At 40.2% G+C, this 22,500-nt stretch overlaps 1 protein-coding gene across 1 annotated transcript in view; it reads left to right on the top strand.

The window, feature by feature from the left end:
* LOC136880884 (cell adhesion molecule 1) overlaps positions 1 to 14,362 on the top strand; it is a 164,052-nt gene extending 149,690 nt beyond the window's left edge. The window contains exons 5-6 of the mRNA XM_067153417.2: positions 1,720 to 1,984; positions 14,130 to 14,362. Coding sequence (XP_067009518.2) covers positions 1,720 to 1,984; positions 14,130 to 14,245 — 381 coding nt within the window. The 3' untranslated portion in view covers positions 14,246 to 14,362. The remainder of the gene's footprint in view (positions 1 to 1,719; positions 1,985 to 14,129) is intronic.
* Positions 14,363 to 22,500: the final 8,138 nt, after the last annotated feature.

The raw sequence follows: 22,500 nt of genomic DNA, 5'->3' as shown, positions 1-22,500 counted from the left end.
ATGTTTGATAAATAATTAGAAATTCAAATACAAATTTAAATGAGTATATCTAAGTATAAACGACAGGTAAAAGTTACTTACTGGTAATTAATGTGAATTATTAGAATGATTACGAAGACTGAAATGGGTAAACTTATTTGCCGTAAAGATGTTAATGATGAAATGAAGTGGCATATGACTTTTAGTGGATTAGGTTCTTTGATTATCCTAACTGCTGCGAAGAGTACAAAATCTATTTTCATAGAAAATAAACTACAAGGATTTTTAGAGTGAAAACAGATCATATTCTTTAAATGGATCAATGTGAAATGTTTATGTACCAAGCTGTCATCAGTATATTATGATCTGTTCTGTCCGAAGTTACATATTGAATCACTAAGAACTTGGCCCAAGTATGAGAATGCAATTTTCATTCACAAAAAAATGTATGGGTTATTTGTTAACTATCTAACATACGTCTCAATTCATGTTCCTACCCATAACAGCAGACAAATTGTCACCTTTCGCTTACTGAAGTGCACAATTGAAACGCGCAGGAACACTTGATTTAACCAGGCCCTAAGATTACCAAGTGAAATTAACGGGATGGTGGCTGTGTTACTCTCGTCAGGTAGTGAAGGTCTTAGATACGCGTATTTTAAGGGTGCTTATTTCTCTGTCAGTCAGTTTACATTGCCTTCATGATACATAAATTAATTAAGTCAGATCAAATTTAAAATGTTCTGGCTTATAAACAAATGAGATTCGTAATGAGAGAGAGTGTGTGTCCTAATACTTCATATTGTTACAGAGTGTTAAGAGTGTATCCTTTAATACTGATGTGAAAGATTATCATGCTTGTATTGATGCTTTCGGACTTATGCCGTGACAAATTCTGAATGTGTGTTATACATTAAAGCCTCAATTATACAGTATTCATAAATATTTAGCTCAGGTATATATTTTAATTTTTTTTTATTCTCACTTATATCCCTCCGTGGCTCAGGCGGCAGCGCACCGGTCTCTCAACATGGGTTCCGTGGTTCATATATCGGTCACTCCATGTGAGATTTGTGCGAGAGGCGGAGGCGGGACAGGTTATTCTCAGGGTACTCCGGTTTTTCCTGCCATCCTTCATTCCAGCGACACTCTCCAATATCATTCCATCTGCCAGTCATTAATCATTGCCCCAGAGGAGTGAGACAGGCTTCGGCAGTCGGCACAATTCCTATCTTTACCGCTAGATGGGGCTTCATTCATTCCATTCCTGACCCGGTCGAATGGCTGAAAATAGGCTGAGGAGTTTTCTCCTCATTCTCACTTGTATGTTGTTTTGGTATGGTCCCTAACCCTACCAAATCTATTCATTTTACGATATAAGTTTTCTTGGTTGAAAATGTTATCGTATCATCCTTCGGTTCATAGGGTCCGGGTTCGATTCCCCTTCATGGAAGAGATTTTAGACGCGACAAGTTAATTCCTCTGGTTAGGGAACTGGGTTTTAATTATTGTATTTTCAAACATCTCTTCATATTCACACAACTCATTACACTAACAACCAGCATACAGATACATAATAGTGAATAAATCCTTCCGCTTAGCGAGACGGAAGAAACGGACAGTAATCGACTAAGCCTTCAACTCAACAGGGATGCGATACAACAAACCCCTTGTTTGAATACTGTAAATCTTAATGTACGTTATTTGCGAGTGATTTATGTATTATGTGTATAATTGCAGGCAGACCCTAAGTTACTCCGAGGCCCATTCATTGTGGAAGATGCGAACGACGGACTGGAGACTGTGATACTGGGGCTGCACTTCGAAGTTCGGCCTACACACTTCAACAAGGGTGACATGAAACTGAAATGCTTGGCGACAATCGCTACTGTTTATTGGAGGAGTAATGAAGAGAGTGTTGAAGGAGACAAACAACAAAAGGCTCCAGTCCTGGAGAGCAGAGAGATCGTCCTCCCTAGCGAGTCCAGGGCAGACAGAGTACAAGGTAAGTCTTCACAGCAGTACAAAGAAAAAAATGTCCCTTATGCAGAAGTGGCGGTGGGCTCTCAGGAGCACATGAGCAAGTGAACACCCAGTTGTAGCGCATATTCACACATTTATGTATACCGGCAATTCAAAATTGTTTCCTTTTTCGACCTGATTTCGTCAATCGATCGAAAGCATTCGACTTGTGTCAAAGCTCCGTTACACCGACAGCTGTTCGTTTTGACTGACAATGCCAGGGAGCACACTGGAGATTTTGCTACGAACCTTAAAACTATACACATGCGCATGGAGATGACGTCATGGTTTAGGCACAGATATATCCGTAAGCGAGGAGCACGATAAGGAATGTGCCTTTCCGCCTACAACCACCCTCAAACCAGATATAGTATTACCGTTGACCACAAGGGCCCGCCACCTCCCCTGTTACTGTTGGCCACCAGCTCCCAGAAGTTACTATTGCATTACATCGCCGGAAGATTTCGCTAGTAGCTAATTCTGAGCAGGTTTTCGTAATCACGGGATCAGAAAGCCACAGCCTCAGCCAAAGCCTGAGCGATTCAGCCCGGCAGTCGTAATTTTACTTTTTTTCTACACTTAAAGATTAGTCTCGGAAAAATGCATCCTCGGTTTTAAGGGTTCTACCATAATATGAGTAGAGAAGCAACCGTACAAGGAACTTTTTGTGAAATGATTTAAGTAAGTGATTTTGTACTTATTTGCATTCTACTCTGGTATATTTCAGACGTGAACACAAATTCTGTTGTGAACTCCCTGAAAATGTTATCACAAGCTCCCACTGCCATGTATTTTTTTTAATTCAACAGTTTTACATTTTTCTTAGAAAACTTGGCCTTATTTATAGAAGGCTTTCTGTGACGTCCGTTGTACGTTCTGTCTTCTGTAAATAAAGTTTAACTTGTATTCTATTATTTTCCATTGTGATTATTATGTGTCCTCGCATTGTCTAAATTAACTTTCATCCGGTCGTGCGGTCTCATTTTTGTATTATTTCGCACATTTCTCGCCGGATACTTGAGAAAGGCCTGGCAGAAGCAGGTATTCCTTAGCTAGTCTTCTTGTCGCTAACCGGGCTCTATTTCAGCCCGTCCACCCCTCCCTGCCATCTCAGTACATCTCGAAAGTTGACGGTGACAACCTAGCTGCCTTCTTGCAAACGGAAATGACAATTATTTTTCCATCTCTCAACAGAAGATGTAAATAAATATTTACTTATTTGTGCTAGTGTTTCGGAATTATATTAATTTTTTGGTAAACTAGTGTGGCGTTAAGTTTTTCCGTCTTATTTTTAGTTGAAATATAGCTTTTTTGCCATAAAATAATAACGCTAAGTTACCGACCTAGTTGGCTACCCTTTCCTTCAGGGCTCAACGATACAGCGATTCTGAGGATATTCTTCGAATTCTGGAGAAACTAGGGAAGGAAGATGAGGAAGTAACAGTTATAGATTTGTGTTAATATTTTAAAATAAAAATGTTAAAAAATTTTAATGCGTATACTTTAACCTTTTTATTTTAAAAGTCACCACCGTACAGGCCATGAAGACCCTTGGAGGAGTGGAAGGTAAAGGCTTCCACCATTGTTAACCTCGGCACGTGATGGGGTAGAGTGGTTAGCACTACGCCCGGCCGCCTTTGCCCCCAGGAATTAACCTGGAACTCATTTTTGGTGTAGGCTGAGTGAGCGTCAGGGCCATATGCACCTCCGGAAGTGGAAATCTCGTTTCTTAAATTTTACGACTTTCTGATGGGGATTCGAACCCACGTCCTCCCGGGCGAACCGAGCACGCCTTTACTGGCTCGGCCAGGCAGCCCCTCATCTTTATTTTAGTAAAGAAAAATAAACTTGAAGGACTGACAATATGTTATAATTTTACTAACCAAAGGATGAGGAGAACTGAATCAATTTTGAAGATTTATTTAATAAATATTTTAGGTCAAAACTGCTTGTGAAGTTCTGTCAGAATTGCAGTCCTGATTGTTTTGAAATGGTGCGGGTGAAGTGGAAAAAATTTCATGAAAATGATCAAACATAACTGGCGGCTAAGTTGTCGTCCGCGCGACTGCAAAACGATACCCCAGGCCACGCGATCGGATGCCGGTTAAAGTATTTTGAAAAAAAAAAAGAAAGTTTAATTAATCTCAATTCAGCCCTGTAAGCACTATAAATATGCAGATGTCCCCACTCATCTTGTATTTTTCTATAATTCTGCTTAAATACTAATTCAATGGTTCGTAATACTTACACTTTTAAAGAACTTTACAAAATGTATTTTCCAACAGATTTCATACGTATTCTTCAAATAAATTATATGTTAGTTTCTTTTTATTTCTTGTAGATGCATTTACCCCACACTTCTGATATTTTTCTTCATAATACCATGGACAAGAAATGAATCGTTCACCCGAAAAACGTTGTAACCAACAATTTTGTTGAAAGTGAGTTAAAGATGGAATAACGTTCTATATGGTATCCTGCATGCGATGGGAAACTTTGTTCTTGAAGAAAATAACAGTTGGCACCATGATGAATATTTCAAATTACCGTTTAGTAGAACAACGTTGTAACTACAAGCAACATGGCCGACTCTGTTGTTGTGTCACAACAAACAGTGATCAAAAAAGACTAAATAAAGGTAAAAGATGGAAAGTTAATCTTGCTAATTGGAAAGATAATAGACGAAAGGCACTGAAGGACAGCGGATGCCCATATATTTCGAAAAACAAGCAACCTGTTCCTGGAAAACTACCACCAAGTGGGGTAAGTAGAACAACGTTGTAACTGATTCCGATCCATATAATGCTTAAAGTGTATTAACTGATCGGTCAGTATTGAATTTACCTATATAAAATATTTAGAACCCATCCTTATACAAGCCTGATGCACTTCTGGAACAATATCATGGTTATAGAGCAATTCTATTTTGAAATATAGGCACGTTAATATGTTTAAGTTATGTAGCTGTTGTTGCAATAGTACAAATCGTATAATTTCATATTCATGATCAAAACAATTTGCCTCTAGTTCACAAACAACAAGTAAGCTTTTATATGCTAAATGTAGGCCTAATTTATTCCGATTCAATGGAGTTTTTTCTTTTATTTTTAGGAAAAAGTTTGCCACTGCAAGTTTTCGTGCGGAAATGTACCTGCAAATAGTAAAATAAAGTTGTTCCAGACGTTCTACGGGCTTAATTATGATAACCAAACAACATTTTTGGCTCACCAATGCATTGAAGTAGGGGAAGTAAAGAGACGGACTACCCCAGAAGAAGTATCTCGTCGCCAGTGTTCAGTTTTTTACTACTTACCTCTGGAAAATGGTAGGGTACAGGTTTGTCAGAAGACTTTGTGCAATGTGTATAGTATTACACCTCGTAGAGTGCAAATCTTGATTGAAAAAATGAAAGCCAAGTTGCCTCTTTAGGACAAAAGAGGAAAACATTCCAACAGGCCAAACAGAATTCCTGATTGTGACAAAGACATATTGAATCATTTCCTAAAGAGGAAAGTCACTACTCCAGGCATAAGAGTGTGAACTGTTTCTTAAGTCCACAACTGAATGTGCGGAAAATGTATGAACTTTTACGGGAGAAATATCCTAATGTTAATGTCACTGAAAGCACATATAGAGACACCTTTAGAAGTGATTTTCAATTGAAATTTGGAATTCCTAGGTCCGATTCCTGTTCATACTGTGACAGATTGTTCATTCAGATGACTGCAGCCTCATCTGAAGAGGAATGTAAACAAATTGAAATTGAAAGCACAATTCACCACACTAGGGCTGAACTAGCGTACAAAACACTTGCAGCTGATTCTGATAATAGCAAAACCAACAAAAATGTAGTGAACTTGTGTGTGGATCTTCAGCAAGTGCTATTTTGTCCACAATTACACCATTCTTCTGTGTTTTACCAACGTCAGTACTCGTGCTACAACCTAGCAATCCATTATATGGGTAATAATACTGCTTTCATGTATTTCTGGCATGAAAGTATTGCCAGAAGAGGGTCAGCAGAAATATCTTCTTGTATACTGAAATATGTTACTGTGCACTTCAAGCCACTTAAAGCTGGTGAAATTCCGTAATTTGATAGTCTGGTCTGACCGTTGTATTGGTCAGAATAATAACTGGCGAATGATTGCTCTACACCAGAATCTGATCGTCTGCAAATATTTTTCTTCTGTAGATCAAAAATTCCTTGTCACAGGGCACAGTTTCTTGCCCTATGACAGGGACTTCGCCATGATAGAGAGGAACAAAAATTCCTTCCCTGTATATGAGCCATTCGACTGGGTACCTGTGATGGCAAATGCCAAAACGTATGGTTTTCTGGTTTGCGTGATGGAAAGTGAAGATTTCGAGGATCTTACCATACTCGATACCAGCTTAAGCAAGGGGTCGTTCAAAATAACAGAATATGCATGGCTTCAAATATCGTCCGATGATCCCACTACACTTAGAGGAAGAAAAAGTCATAATATTTTACAACCCTGGGTATATCAACGCTTGGCAAAGAAGACAAGTGGAACTAGAAACATAAATTTGCCACCTATGAAAATTTCAGCTTTTCCGGTTTTATATGGGACACCTTTACCAATCAAGAGTGCAAAAAAGAAGGATCTGTTGGACATGTGTCAATATATTCCTGCTGAAAAAAGAGGTTTCTATGAAAACTTACTAAGTGAATACTGTTTTACACCACAGTATGTAATAGTCGTTTTTGTGGTATTAAATCATAAATATCTTACTTTACAAGTTATAGCGTATTGCAACCAATTTTGCAAGGATAATGAGACACAAGCTTTCTGCGGAAGTGTGATATTACTGTACTCAGGTATTCTGATTATTTTTACTGCTGTGTTCTATTTTGTTGAAGGGATTTCAGATAATATTGTGAGTGTATTTCAGAAGAACAACGTTGTAACTAGCCACATACAACGTTATTCCTGCTGAAAATTTTTTGTGTTGCCTATAATAATGTTGTAAATATACCATACTGTGTTGACAACTTCACAATACATTGTTCAGTGGTGGTGTTACCTTACACATCCAGTTTTTGTTTAAAAATAATAATAGTTAAGCATTAAAACGTTTTTTTGTCCTCCTGTAAAATTTACTTTTTGTTGGATACAACGTTTATCGGGTGAACGATTCAAATATAGATAAATCTCGCCAAAACTAATATTGTGTGAAAACTCAAAGATAAATTTTTGCAAATCCCATGCTAAAACACAAGTGCGAAGGAGTTTTCAATGATGATGTGGAATGAAACTGTGGAAAGTGTTGCAAATAGTGACGGTGATTTTTCATAATAGTATTTTTTTAAATATATTTGTAAATAATCAAATTCGTTCATCATCATCATGATCATCATCTGTTTACCCTCCAGGTTCGGCTTTTCCCTCGGACTTAGCGAAGGATCCCACCTCTACCGCCTCAAGGGCAGTGTCCTGGAGCTTCAGACTCTTGGTCGGGGATACAACTGGGGAGAATGACCAGTACCTCGCCCAGGCGGCCTCACCTGCTATGCTGAACAGGGGCCTTGTGGAGGGATGGGAAGATTGGAAGGGATAGACAAGGAAGAGGGAAGGAAGCGGCCGTGGCCTTAAGTTAGGTACCATCCCGGCATTCGCCTGGAGATGAAGTGGGAAACCACGGAAAACCACTTCAAGGATGGCTGAGGTGGGAATCGAACCCACCTCTACTCAGTTGACCTCCCGAGGCTGAGTGGACCCCGTTCCAGCCCTCGTACCACTTTTCAAATTTTCGTGGCAGAGCCGGGAATCGAACCCGGACCTCCGGGGGTGGCAGCTAATCACGCTAACCACTACACCACAGAGGCGGACATCAAATTCGTTACCAGTCACAATTTACATTAAATCTTCACAACGCATTGAGTCTATGACTTAATTATTAATTTTTATTATTAAACGTAAATAATTAATTCACATTCACGGACTGGGCCTATACAAAAAATGCATATGTTTTTAAAAAGTTATGTTCATAATTTAGAAGGAATTGTATGGAATAAAATAATGTAAATAATTTTCTTTTAAACGTAAATAGATTCGATACTTCAGTGGTAGAAGATTTTGGGGTATTTTCTCCCACCTCCGTGGTACTCTATGTGATCAATGTGAGGTCGATGCTTTTAGGGATAATAAAGTATTATGTCCTGCACTATAAGAAACAAAGCATGTAGTGATGTAGGATTTCACACCCAGCTAACTCTTCTCTAAAGTGGGCTTCCACGTTCTTAGTTCACGTTGAACTTGAATGTTTTCTGGCATTTATCCAGCAAGTGTGGCCAGCACCTTCAGAGTAAGCGACCAGTCATTCTGGATTGACGAGTGACCCCAACAAGAGGTCCTCCAAGATGAAGTCCTATTTTGGAATAAAGAATGGGTAAAACGAACAATCCCCATGGCACTATAGCTCTGATGGACCTTGTCTTAACAAGCAGTCACAGTTCAACTCGAAGACCTGCAGATTACGGGATAGTGTTTGGTCAACGCACCGAATACTTACGGCCGATATTCTTCGATTTGTAGACGGGAACTTCCATCCCACTGACAGATAACTGTTCATTTGTTCTCGAGTACGCTGAGTATGCCTCAAGTCAGTCCTGAGATCGTTTATGGATCAGTGGCAGAGTGTCGGTCTTCGTATCCCAAGAAAGCGGCAGAAGTAGCATCATTTTTGAAGGGCGAAAAATAGTCCATTCGATAACCCAAGTTGTAAACTCTAGGCATATAAAATATATCAGGAACTACACTTGGTGTTTACCAGACAAAATTAATTAAAACTCAGACACAAATCACCCAAGAGAGATTCAAGTTTACTTGGCCATCTGGTGGAGTAAACCGGAACGTCGAAATTGTCGCACAGGCATCCCCTATGGCGTCAAATAAAATGCTCACACATGGTAGCCGGGACCATATTATTATTATTATTATTATTATTATTATTATTATTATTATTATTATTATATCCTTGTAAAAACCTACCTATCGGTCGAGTTTGCCGTGCGGTTACGAGCGCGCAACAGTGAGCTCGCATCCCGGAGGTAGTGGGTTCGAATCCCACTGTCGGCAGCCCTGAAGAGGGTATTCCATGGTTTCCCATTTTTACACCATGCTAGGGCTGTACCGTAATTAAGTCCACGGCCGCTTCCTTCCCATTTCTAGGCCTTTCCCGTCCCATCGTCGCCATAAGACCTATCTGTGTCGGTGCGACGTAAAGCAAAATAGCAAAAAACCTACCTGGTTTGGAATCGAACCCGAGACCCCCAGATAAGAGAAGGCTTGCTACCTCTAGGCCGTGAGGCCTGCAAAAGAAGTGAAAGCTTTAATTTAAAATTCAAATAGCTACAGTAGTTTTCCAGTGAAATATCCAAGAAACAAAGGGGATTGGCTGTCAGGTAGGGGTCTATAGCTTTAATTTTGCAATTAGGAGATAGTGTGTTCAAAATTCGGTATCCCGTTTCTTTTTTTACGTCAGATCGACACCAGGTTTATGGCGACGATGGGATAGGAAAGGGCTAGGAGTGGGAAGGAAGTGGCCGTGGCCTTCATTAACGTACAGTCTGGTGTGAAGATACGAAACCACGGAAAACCATCAGCAGGGCTCTCATTGACCGAGTGAGTGGTTGCGCAGTTTGAGTCGCGTAGCTATCAGTCTGCATTCGGGAGAGATAGTGGGTTTGAACCCCACTGTCGGCAGCCCAGTCAAATTTAGAAGCTGCTCCTTAATGAAGTCCACGGCTGCCTTTCCTATTCCACACCTCTTCGAATTTGCGATATAAAACCGATAGCGAAAAAGGAAATCGGGATTGATGGTAGGGAGAACGTAGGTGCAAAATTTTCAACATATTTCAGGAGAAATGTGGTTGTGAAAGTTAGAGAATCACTAATGTAATTCATTTCAAATAGTATGAGAAAAATGCCTTAATAAACTAGTATATGAAAGAGTAACTAGGTATTAATTATACATGAAAATATAAGGTTTAGATTTTTCTTTTCCTTTTTTTCCATTTATTTTGCTACTTTGCTTTACGTCTTATGGCGAAGATGGGACGGGAAAGGCCTCGGAATGGGAAGGAAGCGGCCGTGGCCTTAATTAAGGTACAGCCCCAGAATTTGTCTGGTGTGAAATGGGAAACCACGGAAAACCATCTTCAGGGCTGCCGACAGTAGGGTTCGAACCCACTATCTCCCGGATGCAAGCTCACAGCTGCGCGCTCCTGACCGCACGGCCAACTCGCTCGGTGTGGCTTACTTTCGTGGTATTAATGGGAAAACGGTGGTTCCTTAAGGTGAAGAACACAGTAAGAAAATCATCCCCTTAGTCAGAAGAGAAAATGGAAAATAATCAGCCCTTCGAAGATATAGCATTTTTTTCTAGTTGATGTACGTACGTCGCACCTATACAGATAGGTCTTACGGCGACGATGGGATAGGAAAGTGCTTAGAAGTGGGAAGGAAACGGCCGTGGCGTTATTCAAGGTACAGCCCCAGCATTTGCCTGGTATGAAAATTGGAGACCACGGAAAACCATCTTCAGTGCTCTCGACAATGTGGTTCGAGCCCACTATCTCCCTAATGCAAGCTCACAGCAGAGCCCCCCAACCGCACGGCCAACTCGCTCGGTCTTCGAAGAATAAGAATAAGAAAAGAGAAGGGTCACGAAGGGCGTGAATATAAGGGACTCCCTACGCTTACTGAAGCCTACGTCCATACAAGAAGTGATTAAGGGAAGTTAGGTAGAAAAATCCACAGTTCTAGCCCTTCACTAAGCAACTTAGTTTTGAAAACATCCTAGGGATATCAGCCAAGAATTTTAGGAAAATAAAATACAATAAAATATGAGAATATATTTTTTACCTATTCCTAAAAATTGCAATCCTTTTCATAACCATCGTCATCCAGTCGATTAGATTAGCAGTTTGCCTTTTTCTACCACTACGAGCGCTAATGTGAATCAATGCAGAGTTTCACTTAAGCCCTTATAACTACATTCGATGTAGACATTTTTCAACAAAAAAACAATCGAAAAGTACCTTACGATTTTCAACCAAGGAACACATTGTAGAAAGAATTATGTAAATAAGTTAGTTTGACTAGGATTTGAATCAGAAAAGGGAAGGAGTAAAGAAACAAGCTGCCTGGCTGAGTTGCTCAGATGGTTGAGGCGCTGGCCTTCTGACCCCAACTTGGCAGGTTCGATCCTGGCTCAGTCCGGTGGTATTTGAAGGTGCTCAAATACGTCAGCCTCGTGTCGGTAGATTTACTGGCACGTAAAAGAACTCCTGAGGGACTAAATTCCGGCACCTCGGCGTCTCCGAAAACCGTAAAAGAGTAGTTAGTGGGACGTAAAGCAAATAGCATTATTATTATTATTATTATTATTATTATTATTATTATTATTATTATTAAGAAATAAGCGATTTTAAACTGCTTTTCCGGAACTGCAATTAGGCCGGAAGTGATTTTTGGAAATTTGTTTTTAGTTTGATAGAGCTATCCAAGACTCGCAATTTGAAACCGTTTCGGGCCCTTTAGACCTTCACCCTTCGGCACAATTGAGGAAATTGCTTAATTTTACGTTTTTCGTGGTATAGGGATCCCTGCTTTGCTAAAAGAATATTTTCGACATTAAAATTAAAGCAGCGTGGCACAATTTAACACAAGCAATGATAGAATCAGATATAAGCACTGTGGTCACTGTCTGGCTCTACCTAGCCGTGAGCACTTAGAGAAAGAGAAACCGAGCTCGATAGCTGCAGTCACTTAAGTGCGGCCAGTATCCAGTATTCGGGAGATAGTAGGTTCGAACCCCAACGTCGGCAGCCCTGAAAATGGTTTTCCGTGGTTTCCCATTTTCACACCAGGCAAATGCTGGGGCTGTACCTTAAGTAAGGCCATGGCCGCTTCCTTCCCACTCCTAGCCCTTTCCTGTCCCATCGTCGCAATAAGACCTATCTGTGTCGGTGCGACGTAAAGCAAGTACCAAAAAAAAAAAAAAAAAAGAAAGAGAAAAGCCTGTCATCCAGCAAACAAGGAAGCCTGTAGTTTTCCTCAATCATAGGCATGGGACCTCCTGTTCAACCTCAAAGCCAAACTACAGAAAAGTGAGATTTTCTTTCAAAATATCGAGCGATTTGGCCGTGAGGTTATTACCTAATAGCTGAGAGCTTGCATTCGAGAGATGGTAGGTTCGAGTCCCACCGCCGGCAGCCCTGAACATGGTTTTGCGTTTGTTTTTCATTTTCACACCATGAAATTTAAGGTCAAAGTCGCTATCTTCCCAATCCCATCCCTTCCCCATCTTCCCCTCACCGAAAATCCTTGTTATGAAAAACCACAAGCAAAAAAAAGTTAATTCAAAATTCACATGTACATGGATCGGAATTCAATTACAGTGAGAAATCAATTACGATGAGACCCTTCTCAATCAATAGAGGTTTACAAAATGAGTTTCAATGTTCTTTCTGTAATCAGTATAATGAAGTACGAAAGTTATGTCTGACTGGGGAGAGAAAATTATAGATGGAGAAGAGGATATCAACAGAATTGAAAATGAGTTTCAACATTATACAAAGCGTTAATTAAGTTAATAAAGATAGAAATGAGCAGCCTTAGGAGGATGAAAAACTACGTAATATCATTAAGGTAATGAATGTGAGAGATGAAATTTAAAGCAGGTGGAAGAACGTTAAATGCTTCATGGAGTTATTATAGTACATGTAGAGTGAGAAAACCGTTCCACAGCATTCCATTGGGGTTTTGGTCAACCAAGATGACTGATACGCAATCGCATTGCCAGCAGATATTGAGGACTGCGTGATCAGCGTAACGACATATCTAGCCTTCTTTTGCAACATAGTAAATTTTATATTTCACCGCTTGTCATTGCATGCAAGAGAACTTTTCTCTTTGTCATACCCTCCTCATCGATCCCCAAAATTTGAGCGGTTATTGACGCATTTTAGAAAAATAGCTGCTACGCACTGCCGCAGTAAAATGGTGATAAACAAGATCGGGAAAATATAGGCGGCTAAATGTTTCTGTTTCCCTTTAAATACATTCAAGCTCATTAGGACAAATGTTTAAAGCGGTACTACTCGGAGAAAGGTTTGTAGACAACAATTTGTGTGAACATCGTAGTTACGTGGAAGATGTTAGGATCAACATGTGTTCGAAGAAGATATATTCAATATAATACTTTCAAAATATGTTCTACTCAACTTCACGAATCGACGAGGGATATCACGTAAAGACTTTGAACAATACAGGATTAGAAACATCGGAAACCGGCAATTTTCGTCGACCCGCTTTCCGGCAAAATTTGGCAGCGTGTACAATGCACACATATGGCTGCAATGTCTTCGTCACGAAGAAGTAGTGTGAACCAATGCCATCTAGATAAAATTTCATCCGACTATACTCACAACAAGCCCTATTTATTTTTCATTTTAACAAGATACCAAGCGACGTTAAATCAATAGCAAGAGATGAAGAAAAAACCAATTTTAATCTACTTAAATTATGAATACTAATTTTTCACGAGCACTTTGTAATATAAATAAGTTTTTTCAAACTATTAGGTCGTGTTCAGTGCATATAATGTAGTGCGTGTTGAAGAGATGTTGAGTACAGAAAAAAATGGCCAACCGGACACCAGTGGGATCCGAAACCACAACCTACCGATTTCGCGTCGGTTGCTCTATCATTGAGCTATGGTGGCCTAGGTTGTGGGTTCTACAACTTGTACTATATGTGCTGAACACGACTTAGTAGGTTGAAAGTTCAGTTCGAGTACAGTGTGGTCGTAGAAATTCAATATTCATTGACTTGGCCCACAACGGGCGACTTGCATGCAGTCTACAGTGTGGCGGCAGTAGGGGCCAGACCTGAGCAATGACAGAGGAGGCCATAATCTAAAATGATCACAGTACTTTGAATCATTCTCGTATTTAATGCGGATGGAAACATTTAAGCAGATTTTGTTCTTGTTTGATGGTTCTTGAATTCGTTCTGGTTATTTGAGCAGATTATTTAATTCACATATTGAGTTCTAGTATCTACATATTACTGATTGCTTTTTTTCGTGTGTTTCAGCGTCGGCACCTTGCATCTCCCTGACACCATGCGCCACCTTGATGGTCGCTTGCAGCCTGCTAGCCCTGGTAACCTCGCATCTGGCGTCGTCGACAACCAGCGCTACAGCCAGGTAGCGGCGAAGACGGCAGTGAGTGTCTCTACGTCACGGGACTACTGACTCGACATTTCTCATCAATAAGGTGTTGCGGTGAAACAGTGCAAAGTCGTCTACTTCCTAAATAGGTCCATATTAGCTTCCATCCCGAACTCAACCAAAAAACGAAAAGCACTTGATCATATGGTTTGCTTGAAGATAAAGTGTCACATGCAGAGGACACATTAATTTCTTAATGGCTGTTTTTCCTTCCTTCCTTCCTTCCTTCCTTCCTTCCTTCCTTCCTTCCTTCCTTCCTTCCCTCCTTCCTTCCTTTGTAGCTGATTATCTATTTTTTTATTTTTAAATCGCACTAACACAGATGGGTCTTATGGCGATGATGGGATAGGAAAGGGCTAGGAGTGGGAAAGAAGCGGTCGTAGCCTTAATTAAGGTACCGACTCAGTATCTTCCTGATTTGAAACTGGGAAACCATGGAAAACTATCTTCAGGACTGCCGACAGTGGGGTTCGAACCCACTGTCTCCCGAATGGAAGCTCACAGCTGCTAGACCCTAGCTGCACGGCCAACTCGCCCGGTCTTTTTAATAACAACGTTGTTAATAGTATTATTACTTTTACTTCCGACCTGACTACTACTTACGATTTTCGGAGAAGCTGAGGTGCAGGAGTTTTGTCCTGCAGGAGTTATTTTACGTGGCAGTAAATCTACCAACATGGAACTGACGCATTTGAGCACCTTCAAACACCACCGGATTGTCCCAGGATCTAACCGGTTAAGTAGTGGCCAGAACCACCTGAGCCACTCAGCCCAGTGGATGTCTTTTTATTGAAGTCTTCAGACTCCTTGTCCAATCCTGGAGCCAAAAATATCATTAACTTATTGGCAAGGAGTTGAACCAGACCGATTGCGATAAAACTTGGTAGGATAATAAATTTTAACATCAAAACACCACAGTACTTCTGATATTGTTTCATAGAGCGTCCAAAAATGAGAGATTCTGAACAGGAATCCAGCTGTTTCCTCGTGTGTACTAATAAAAAAAGATATTAATATCGTTCACGATTATACAAAATATAACAATAAGGTGCAACCAAACGTTCAATACACATTCCTCACACGTAAAATAAGAAAATATGTTACATGGACACGGGTACGGAAACACTTCCCTGGCCTTCACGTTCTCCAGACCTAAACCCATCAGACTTTTATTTGTGGAGGCATTTAATCACGTATCAATGCTAAGAGAGGGTATTTGGAACATTTCATGTAAGAAAAGGTTTCTAATGATACCCTGATACATTATGTTTTTGTGTGTTTCCCATGATTAATGTACTGTGTACTGTAGAGTTGTAGAAGAGGAGTTCTATCGCGGATATAAAGGTTTCTGGACCCATATCTATATAATATATTTTCTTCTTCTACGTGTGAGAAATGTGCCCCTAAAGTTTGTCCTCGCTCATTTATTACACCCTGCATATAGATGACCAAGATTTCGGACTGTGTAAAATGATTTCTACCAATATAAACGATATAGAAATATTAAAACCTCAATATTTTGATATATGAATATAACATAAATATTGTCCGCCTTCGTAGAATAACGGTTAGTGTAATTATCTGCCTCTTCGGGTGCTGGGTTCGATTCCCGGTACTGCCAGAAATTTAAGAATTGCAGGAGGGCTGGTATATGGTCCATGCAGCTCACCTCCATTGGGGGTGTGCCTGAAAAGAGCTGCACAACCTCGGTATGAGGACACGAGTTTACTTTACTTAAATATTTGTAAAATATGTTTGTAGAGTGCAAAATCCGCTTTGTGTCATCTAAATCTCCTTTTATGTGAGCTAACTTTAAATTAGAACTATTAATATATTTCTACAGTGTGTACGCAAAGTCATTGTACGTCAACACTAACTAATTGCTCTAAATCGACCATCGATTTTTCTGCAGTTCATTATAATACTATCGTTGATTTTACGAAAAAAATTAGTATGACCATTAAATTGTGGCCATGATCGTTAAGGCGTTGAAGTTTATTTGGACTGACACGATGGTTAGCCGGTTGGAATCCCGTTGTTCGAGAAACGTTTCACCATCAGAATGTTGGCCGGCAGGGTAGGAGAGTTGATGAAATACAATTTCTAATCACTAGACTGTGTGCCAAAAACCCGGATTAAATTCCAGAATCTTCCCGCAGTGTTCATATGGAGAGAGGGCATAGGACGCTGTTGATGGTAAAGCTTTGAGCAGACCCCTTGGTGCTATTCGACAGGAGTAGGCTACGTGCCAATACTAGGTTTCACCCTCTCTCTATCTCATTATCATCCCACATCCCTGGCGCGCAGTTCACCTATGGGCTTCAAACAGAAATACCTGCACCATTAAAGTTCCATTGAAATGTGTCGGTTCTAAACCAAACAGTTCTGAAACACATGGTATACCCTGCCTGTCGTAAGAGGTGACTAAAAGGACTAAAAGGAGTGACCAAGGGATGATAACGTTAGAACCATGAGATTACCAGTGATTAGTACCATTATGCGAGGAACACCATGAGTCGACTTTTTTGCGATTAGTACCACTACATGAGGAATAACAAGGGTCTGTGGATGGATCACTATGGGTTTACAGTACCCGTCTATCATATCCAACACTATAAAGGAGACTCCCTTTTGTCCATGTTCAGATGGAACACCCCGAGGGGGAAAAAATCCTCGCTTGGATGTTTCAGCATCTGGTTGTAGACATCATGGGTCTGCGTTTCGAGGTACACCGCGGGTCTGTGATTAGTACCACTATACGAGCAAAACCGCGGGTCTGCGTTGTCTATGAGTGGCGCCATTATCTCAGAAACACCACATGTCTGCGTTACCTGTGCGTAGTACATTATCTGATTTTTTTTTTTGCTAGTAGCTTTACGTCGCACCGGCACAGATAGGTCTTATGGCGACGATGGGATAGGTAAGGCCTAGGAGTTGGAAGGAAGCGGACGTGGCCTTAATTAAGGTAAAGCCCCAGCATTTGCCTGGTGTGAAAATGGGAAAGCACGGAAAACCATCTTCAGGGCTGCCGACAGTGGGATTCGAACCCACTATCTCCCGGATGCAAGCTCACGGCCGCGCGCCACGTTACCTGTGAGTAGTACCACAATATGAGGAACACCGTGAGTCTACGTTACTTGTGATTAGTATTGCTACATGAGAAAAAGCATGGTTTTACTTTACTAGCGATAAGTACCATTATGGGGGGCCGTTGACCTGAGTTTTGAACCCCTTTAGACACCAAAATGCCTTTGCTGGCAGGACGTAGTGTTTACAGTGCACTATGTCTTCTAGTATGGGCTAGAGCAATTTTGTTACTTTCATTGACCTGTCTTAGTCTTATCCTTGGCTTTGACAATATGAAAGTGACTGAGGTACGAGCGATGCTAGTAATGTCATTCCTTCTGCTGCCAGTCCCTGCTATTAATGGTGTCAGAGGGTCGGTGGGTGCATGCATTTCAGTGGGCTTGGCAGACTGATATGTAATAGCAACTTTTGGATCGGTGAGGAAAGCAACGGGAAACTACCTCACTCCTCATTTCCCTAGTATAACGCTCAGTGATGCCTAGGACATCTATGACAGCTGATGGCGGAGCTGTTGAGGATCCAACCAGCCTTAGGGCTGAAGAGTGAACAGACAACAAACACCATCGATTCAGGATTGTGCTTTGGAAGCAGCCGCTTGGTCATTATATACCATTGTTTTAAGTTTGTTGAGCTGCTGCTCGGATCCACTGATTGTTTTAAGTTCATAATCATTGGTCATCGTCGTCTCTTTTAATCCTAGTCAGTGGATTGATTTTGGAATTATTATTAACTTTGAATATTGTGAGTTGGATCCGCTGATTATTTTACATTCATAGTCATCAATTCGTTCTTCATCATCAAGTTTTGAATTCTAGTTAGTGGATGAATTTTAGAATTTTAAATTGTCATTACATTTCGTCTCATTTCATACCATTAGGGGTTGATGATCTAGATGTTAGAGCCCTTTAAAAAACAAGCATCATCATCATCATCATCTCAAACTGTTTCGTGTGATGCCTCTGGATTTACGGTGCCCATACTATCTTAGAGGAGGTCTGTTGTTCAAACGGCATAACACAGAAGTACTTATTTCATAATGAAGATTTTCTTCTAGATCTGTTAAGTAACTGCAAGAACGCACGGTGGATGTGCGCTGCCTTTTGCCTACCCTGTAGGGACATGCTGCAGCTGAGTGGACTGTCGTTCAGAATATATATATATATATTGTCTGGCTTGAATATTTGCAATGCCTGTATTTTGTAATTAGATACTGTTCCCGTGCATGGTTAATATCAGAAGTAAATTAAACAACAATTGCAGTTGTTTCATACATTGTGCTACAAAGGACTGAATTCCGTTGCTTTTTTTCCATTTGCGTCGATGAAGCTCATTTAACGCTATTTTAGACGCTCAACGTAATCCTTATGGCATATTATGTCATAAAACTCAAATCAAAGGCCTATTTTTGAGGCAGAACTACTACATTCTAGAAAAGCCTCCCTCGCCCATCATAGTGCCTGGCTTGTAGGTCAATATCATTTGCACCGACAGCTATTGAACAAGAGTCCACACGACCAGCAAACATCAGGTACAATGCTGCAATTTCAACACACAGTCCAATAAATTAGATTTCATGTTCACTCTAAAACTCATTTTGAAAAATAACATGTTAACTCAGGCTTTAGTATTCAGACTCTTCTATTTACGCCCCTCAGGCTCAGCAATATTACATAGCTAATCTCAACGTATGTATTAAACGCGTACTTTTATATTTTTTTCTTTACATGCAGAAGCCTTTCTGATTATAAATCCTGACAATTTTAATGACTGAAAACGCTTTGGATGTTGAAGAAAATCGATACCCACGATTGGTCAGAGGTATATCGTGATGCCAAAATTTCGTCTTGCATAAGTTATAAAGTATTTAAGCAGCTTCGAATACCATTAGACTGAGCCAGGAGTGAACCTATAAACTTCAGCTCTAAGCTCTCTAACGCCGCCTGAGCCAGTCAGACCGGCTTATTGCTGTCATTATTAAAGAGCCTAGCGGCAAGCTCACCGTATATTTGCTTCTTTATTTCTATTCCCTGATAGACTGAATCATTGTTTACCTCTGACACTACAGTGGTCATGTGAGGAGATTGCTTCAAAAAATGTGCTGGAAGTCTATAAAGTTGCCCTCAGATATGGCTTACTTGCAGTAATCTCTAAGCGACACAAGAAGCAAACACTGCATTTTAAATCATCGTGGTATTCACGCACAATCTTTCCGACTTCGTAGCTAAATGGTTAGCGTGCTGGCCTTTGGTCTAAGGGGGTTCCGGGTTCGAATCCCGGGCGGGTTGAGATTTAAACCTTCATTGGTTAATTCCGATGTGTGCCATCTTCAGCCTCTCCAGAGGCCACACACAGTTATTTTATGTACAACCTATTTATTCAAAGTATATATCCACTGTTCGTTACCATCGTTCGTAAGACAAAGAATACCATCGGATACACAAGATTTGTTCATTTATTCTATTTTACCTATGTCGAACTGTAGTTGCAAGGTCTTGTATGTTGACGAAGCGTTGCCATCGCAGCGGCTTCTTCAGTTTAAGAATGTTATCGAAATCGTACAAACTACGATTTGGATAATATTGGAAGTTTCATTGGACCTCCTATCCCCTACACTTCGTGAGGACTAGCTTGTTTTTTACGCCGCACCGATAACAGATAGGTCTGGTTATGTGAACGAATTGGGTCCACGAAACTTCACTGTAATATTTGTCCCAAATGGAAGATAATATTGCTTTACTCAAATGAAGTGTAAATTGTGCGGTAAATTATTAAGGTCTATTAGGTAATGAAAGAGCAGATGAGCTTGCTAAACTTGCAGCATTTACGGACAATGAAACTGGATACAAAAGAGCCCCTATATCGAAAGTGAAACATGAATTATATAAATTCACAATCAGTGAATGGTAAAAGCTGTGGAACTCAAGTAATTAGGGTGAAGTTACAAGAACAATATTTTTTCCCACGATACAGGACCGTCTGGACTGCAGTTTATTGAAACCAAACTTCACCAGCAATCAGTTTCTTTCGGGTAATGGAAAATATAAATTTTATTTACATAAATTCAAAATTAGTAGTAATAACAGTTGTGTTTGTGGAGATGAAGAAACTGCAACTCATCTTATTTTTGATTGTCCATTCTTCAGCAAAGCTAGATATATTTTGGAACAACACTTAAATTGTCAGTCAAACCTACTTTTAGGATATTTCACAGGATCTGTTGTTTGAAAGAATTTCTTAAGTTTATGCAGTTTATTTTAGAAAAAAATTAAGGATAGTTTTACTTTTCTCCCAGTTTAATTAATTGTGTGTGTAATCACTCACTTCAAAAATTTTATATTATATGTTTGTAATATTTAATGTAACTAGTTATAACCTACAGCCCTAATATGCTAGACAAAGTAGGGCTTTTTTCATGGATAATAAATAAATAAATTAAGAAATACCATCGTTACTAGAGAAATATCTAGAGAAATATGTATACGTACTTACGAGATGTGGACAGGACTCCCTAATGTTGCATTCCGCTGCTCGTGCCGTCTTTTGTTTCTTTCTTGAGGTCCAGGGCTTGCACCTACGAATAGGAGTGCTATATCTGCGAATTCTCATTATCTTTGTCCATATGACCAATGCGGCAGTTCAAACAGCAAAATAGCATGATCCCTGGACCAATAAATATATCATTTAATGAATGAGTTAGGGCACAAAAGGAATGAGCAACATGAAGAAAACGACACGTAATTAATTCAAACAACTTCAGTGAACAAAGACACGAAAGTGTTAGACAAACAAAACACATACGGAAGCGCAGCGACGTAGCAGAAAAAAATAGTTGTAAGGTTGTAAATTATGTATCCATATTATTCTCTACAAGTAAAATATTTCGTAGTATTTTTTTAATTTACCGCATATTTTACACTTTATTTGAGTAGAAACAATTATCATCTTCCATTTGCGACAAATATTACAGTAAAATTTCGTGGATCCAATTCGTTCACGTAACCTACAGCCCCAGCATTTGCCTGGCGTGAAAATAGGAAACCACGGGAAACCATCTTCAGGGCTGCCGACAGTGGAGTTCGAACCCACTATCTCCCAGATGCAAGCTCACAGCCGCGCGCCCCTAACCGCACGGCCAACTCTCCCGGTAGAACTAGCTTTGACAAGCAATATTATTGTGTTGCTGTCAGTTCTAGACGTTTCTCTCGGGAGACCAAAGTGTACCACACAAAAAAAGTAGAGTACCACACGATTATAGTGTGTGTCTCTCATGAACTCGTTGACACACCAGAACATCTTGACTGGCGTTTGACAATGTGATCATCAGCTTTGTGGATGACGGATTCTGTTCGAAACTCGTGTTACTGCGGTGATCCAGGATGACACTATTCATTGGATTGTCACTTGAGTTCAGATTTGTATACTCGTCACCATAATTCATCGATTTCAATAATTCGATTTATTATTCTATTTCTTTTGCGGTGAAAACTCTGCGGGTTGATATGTCTCGTAGAGTCCACTTTTCTATCTGCGTTAAGTGACAATAACTTTCAGTAAATTTAAATCTTTCCATAAACTTCAGCGCACTGATGACTTAAAGAACTGACGCTGTAGAAATGTGGTGCAAAGTAACATTACTCTGATGGCCCTTTGAACTAACGAAACGATCCTGAAACAGGTAGCCGTTAGGCAAGTATGTCGACCATTGTCAGCCGAAAACCACTTGATCACATTGCCAGGAGATCAGAGCAAGTAGAAGGATTCATTATAGAAAGAAAAGAGTCGATGACTGGAGATCCGGACGACGTGCGACATCATGATAGATAGACGACATCAGGAAACTGATCAGGATGAGCCTAAAGTAATCAAATCACCGCAGTCAAAACAGACACTCCCGGAGGCAGGTCATCAGCATGATGCCACAACACCCCTGCGTACATTTGGACTAAAACAGAGCAGGCGATGCAGGAATACATTTATGATGGACTAATTTAATCACAGTTCAGCGTGTTTTCCGGTAGTATTGTTTGATTTCAACCCCGTATGAGTACAATTTCTTGGGCTGGTACAGAGCACCTACTGCGAGAAAGGTAGACAGTTGACACTGTACCTTGTCAGAAGACCTCTAGCCACTTTGCAACGCTACAAGAG

Source organism: Anabrus simplex, chromosome 9 (assembly GCF_040414725.1).
Source record: "Anabrus simplex isolate iqAnaSimp1 chromosome 9, ASM4041472v1, whole genome shotgun sequence".
NCBI classification, from domain to species: Eukaryota; Metazoa; Arthropoda; class Insecta; order Orthoptera; family Tettigoniidae; genus Anabrus; species Anabrus simplex.
Note: the sequence above shows the minus strand (reverse complement) of the source record. Positions and strands in the feature narration are given on the sequence as shown.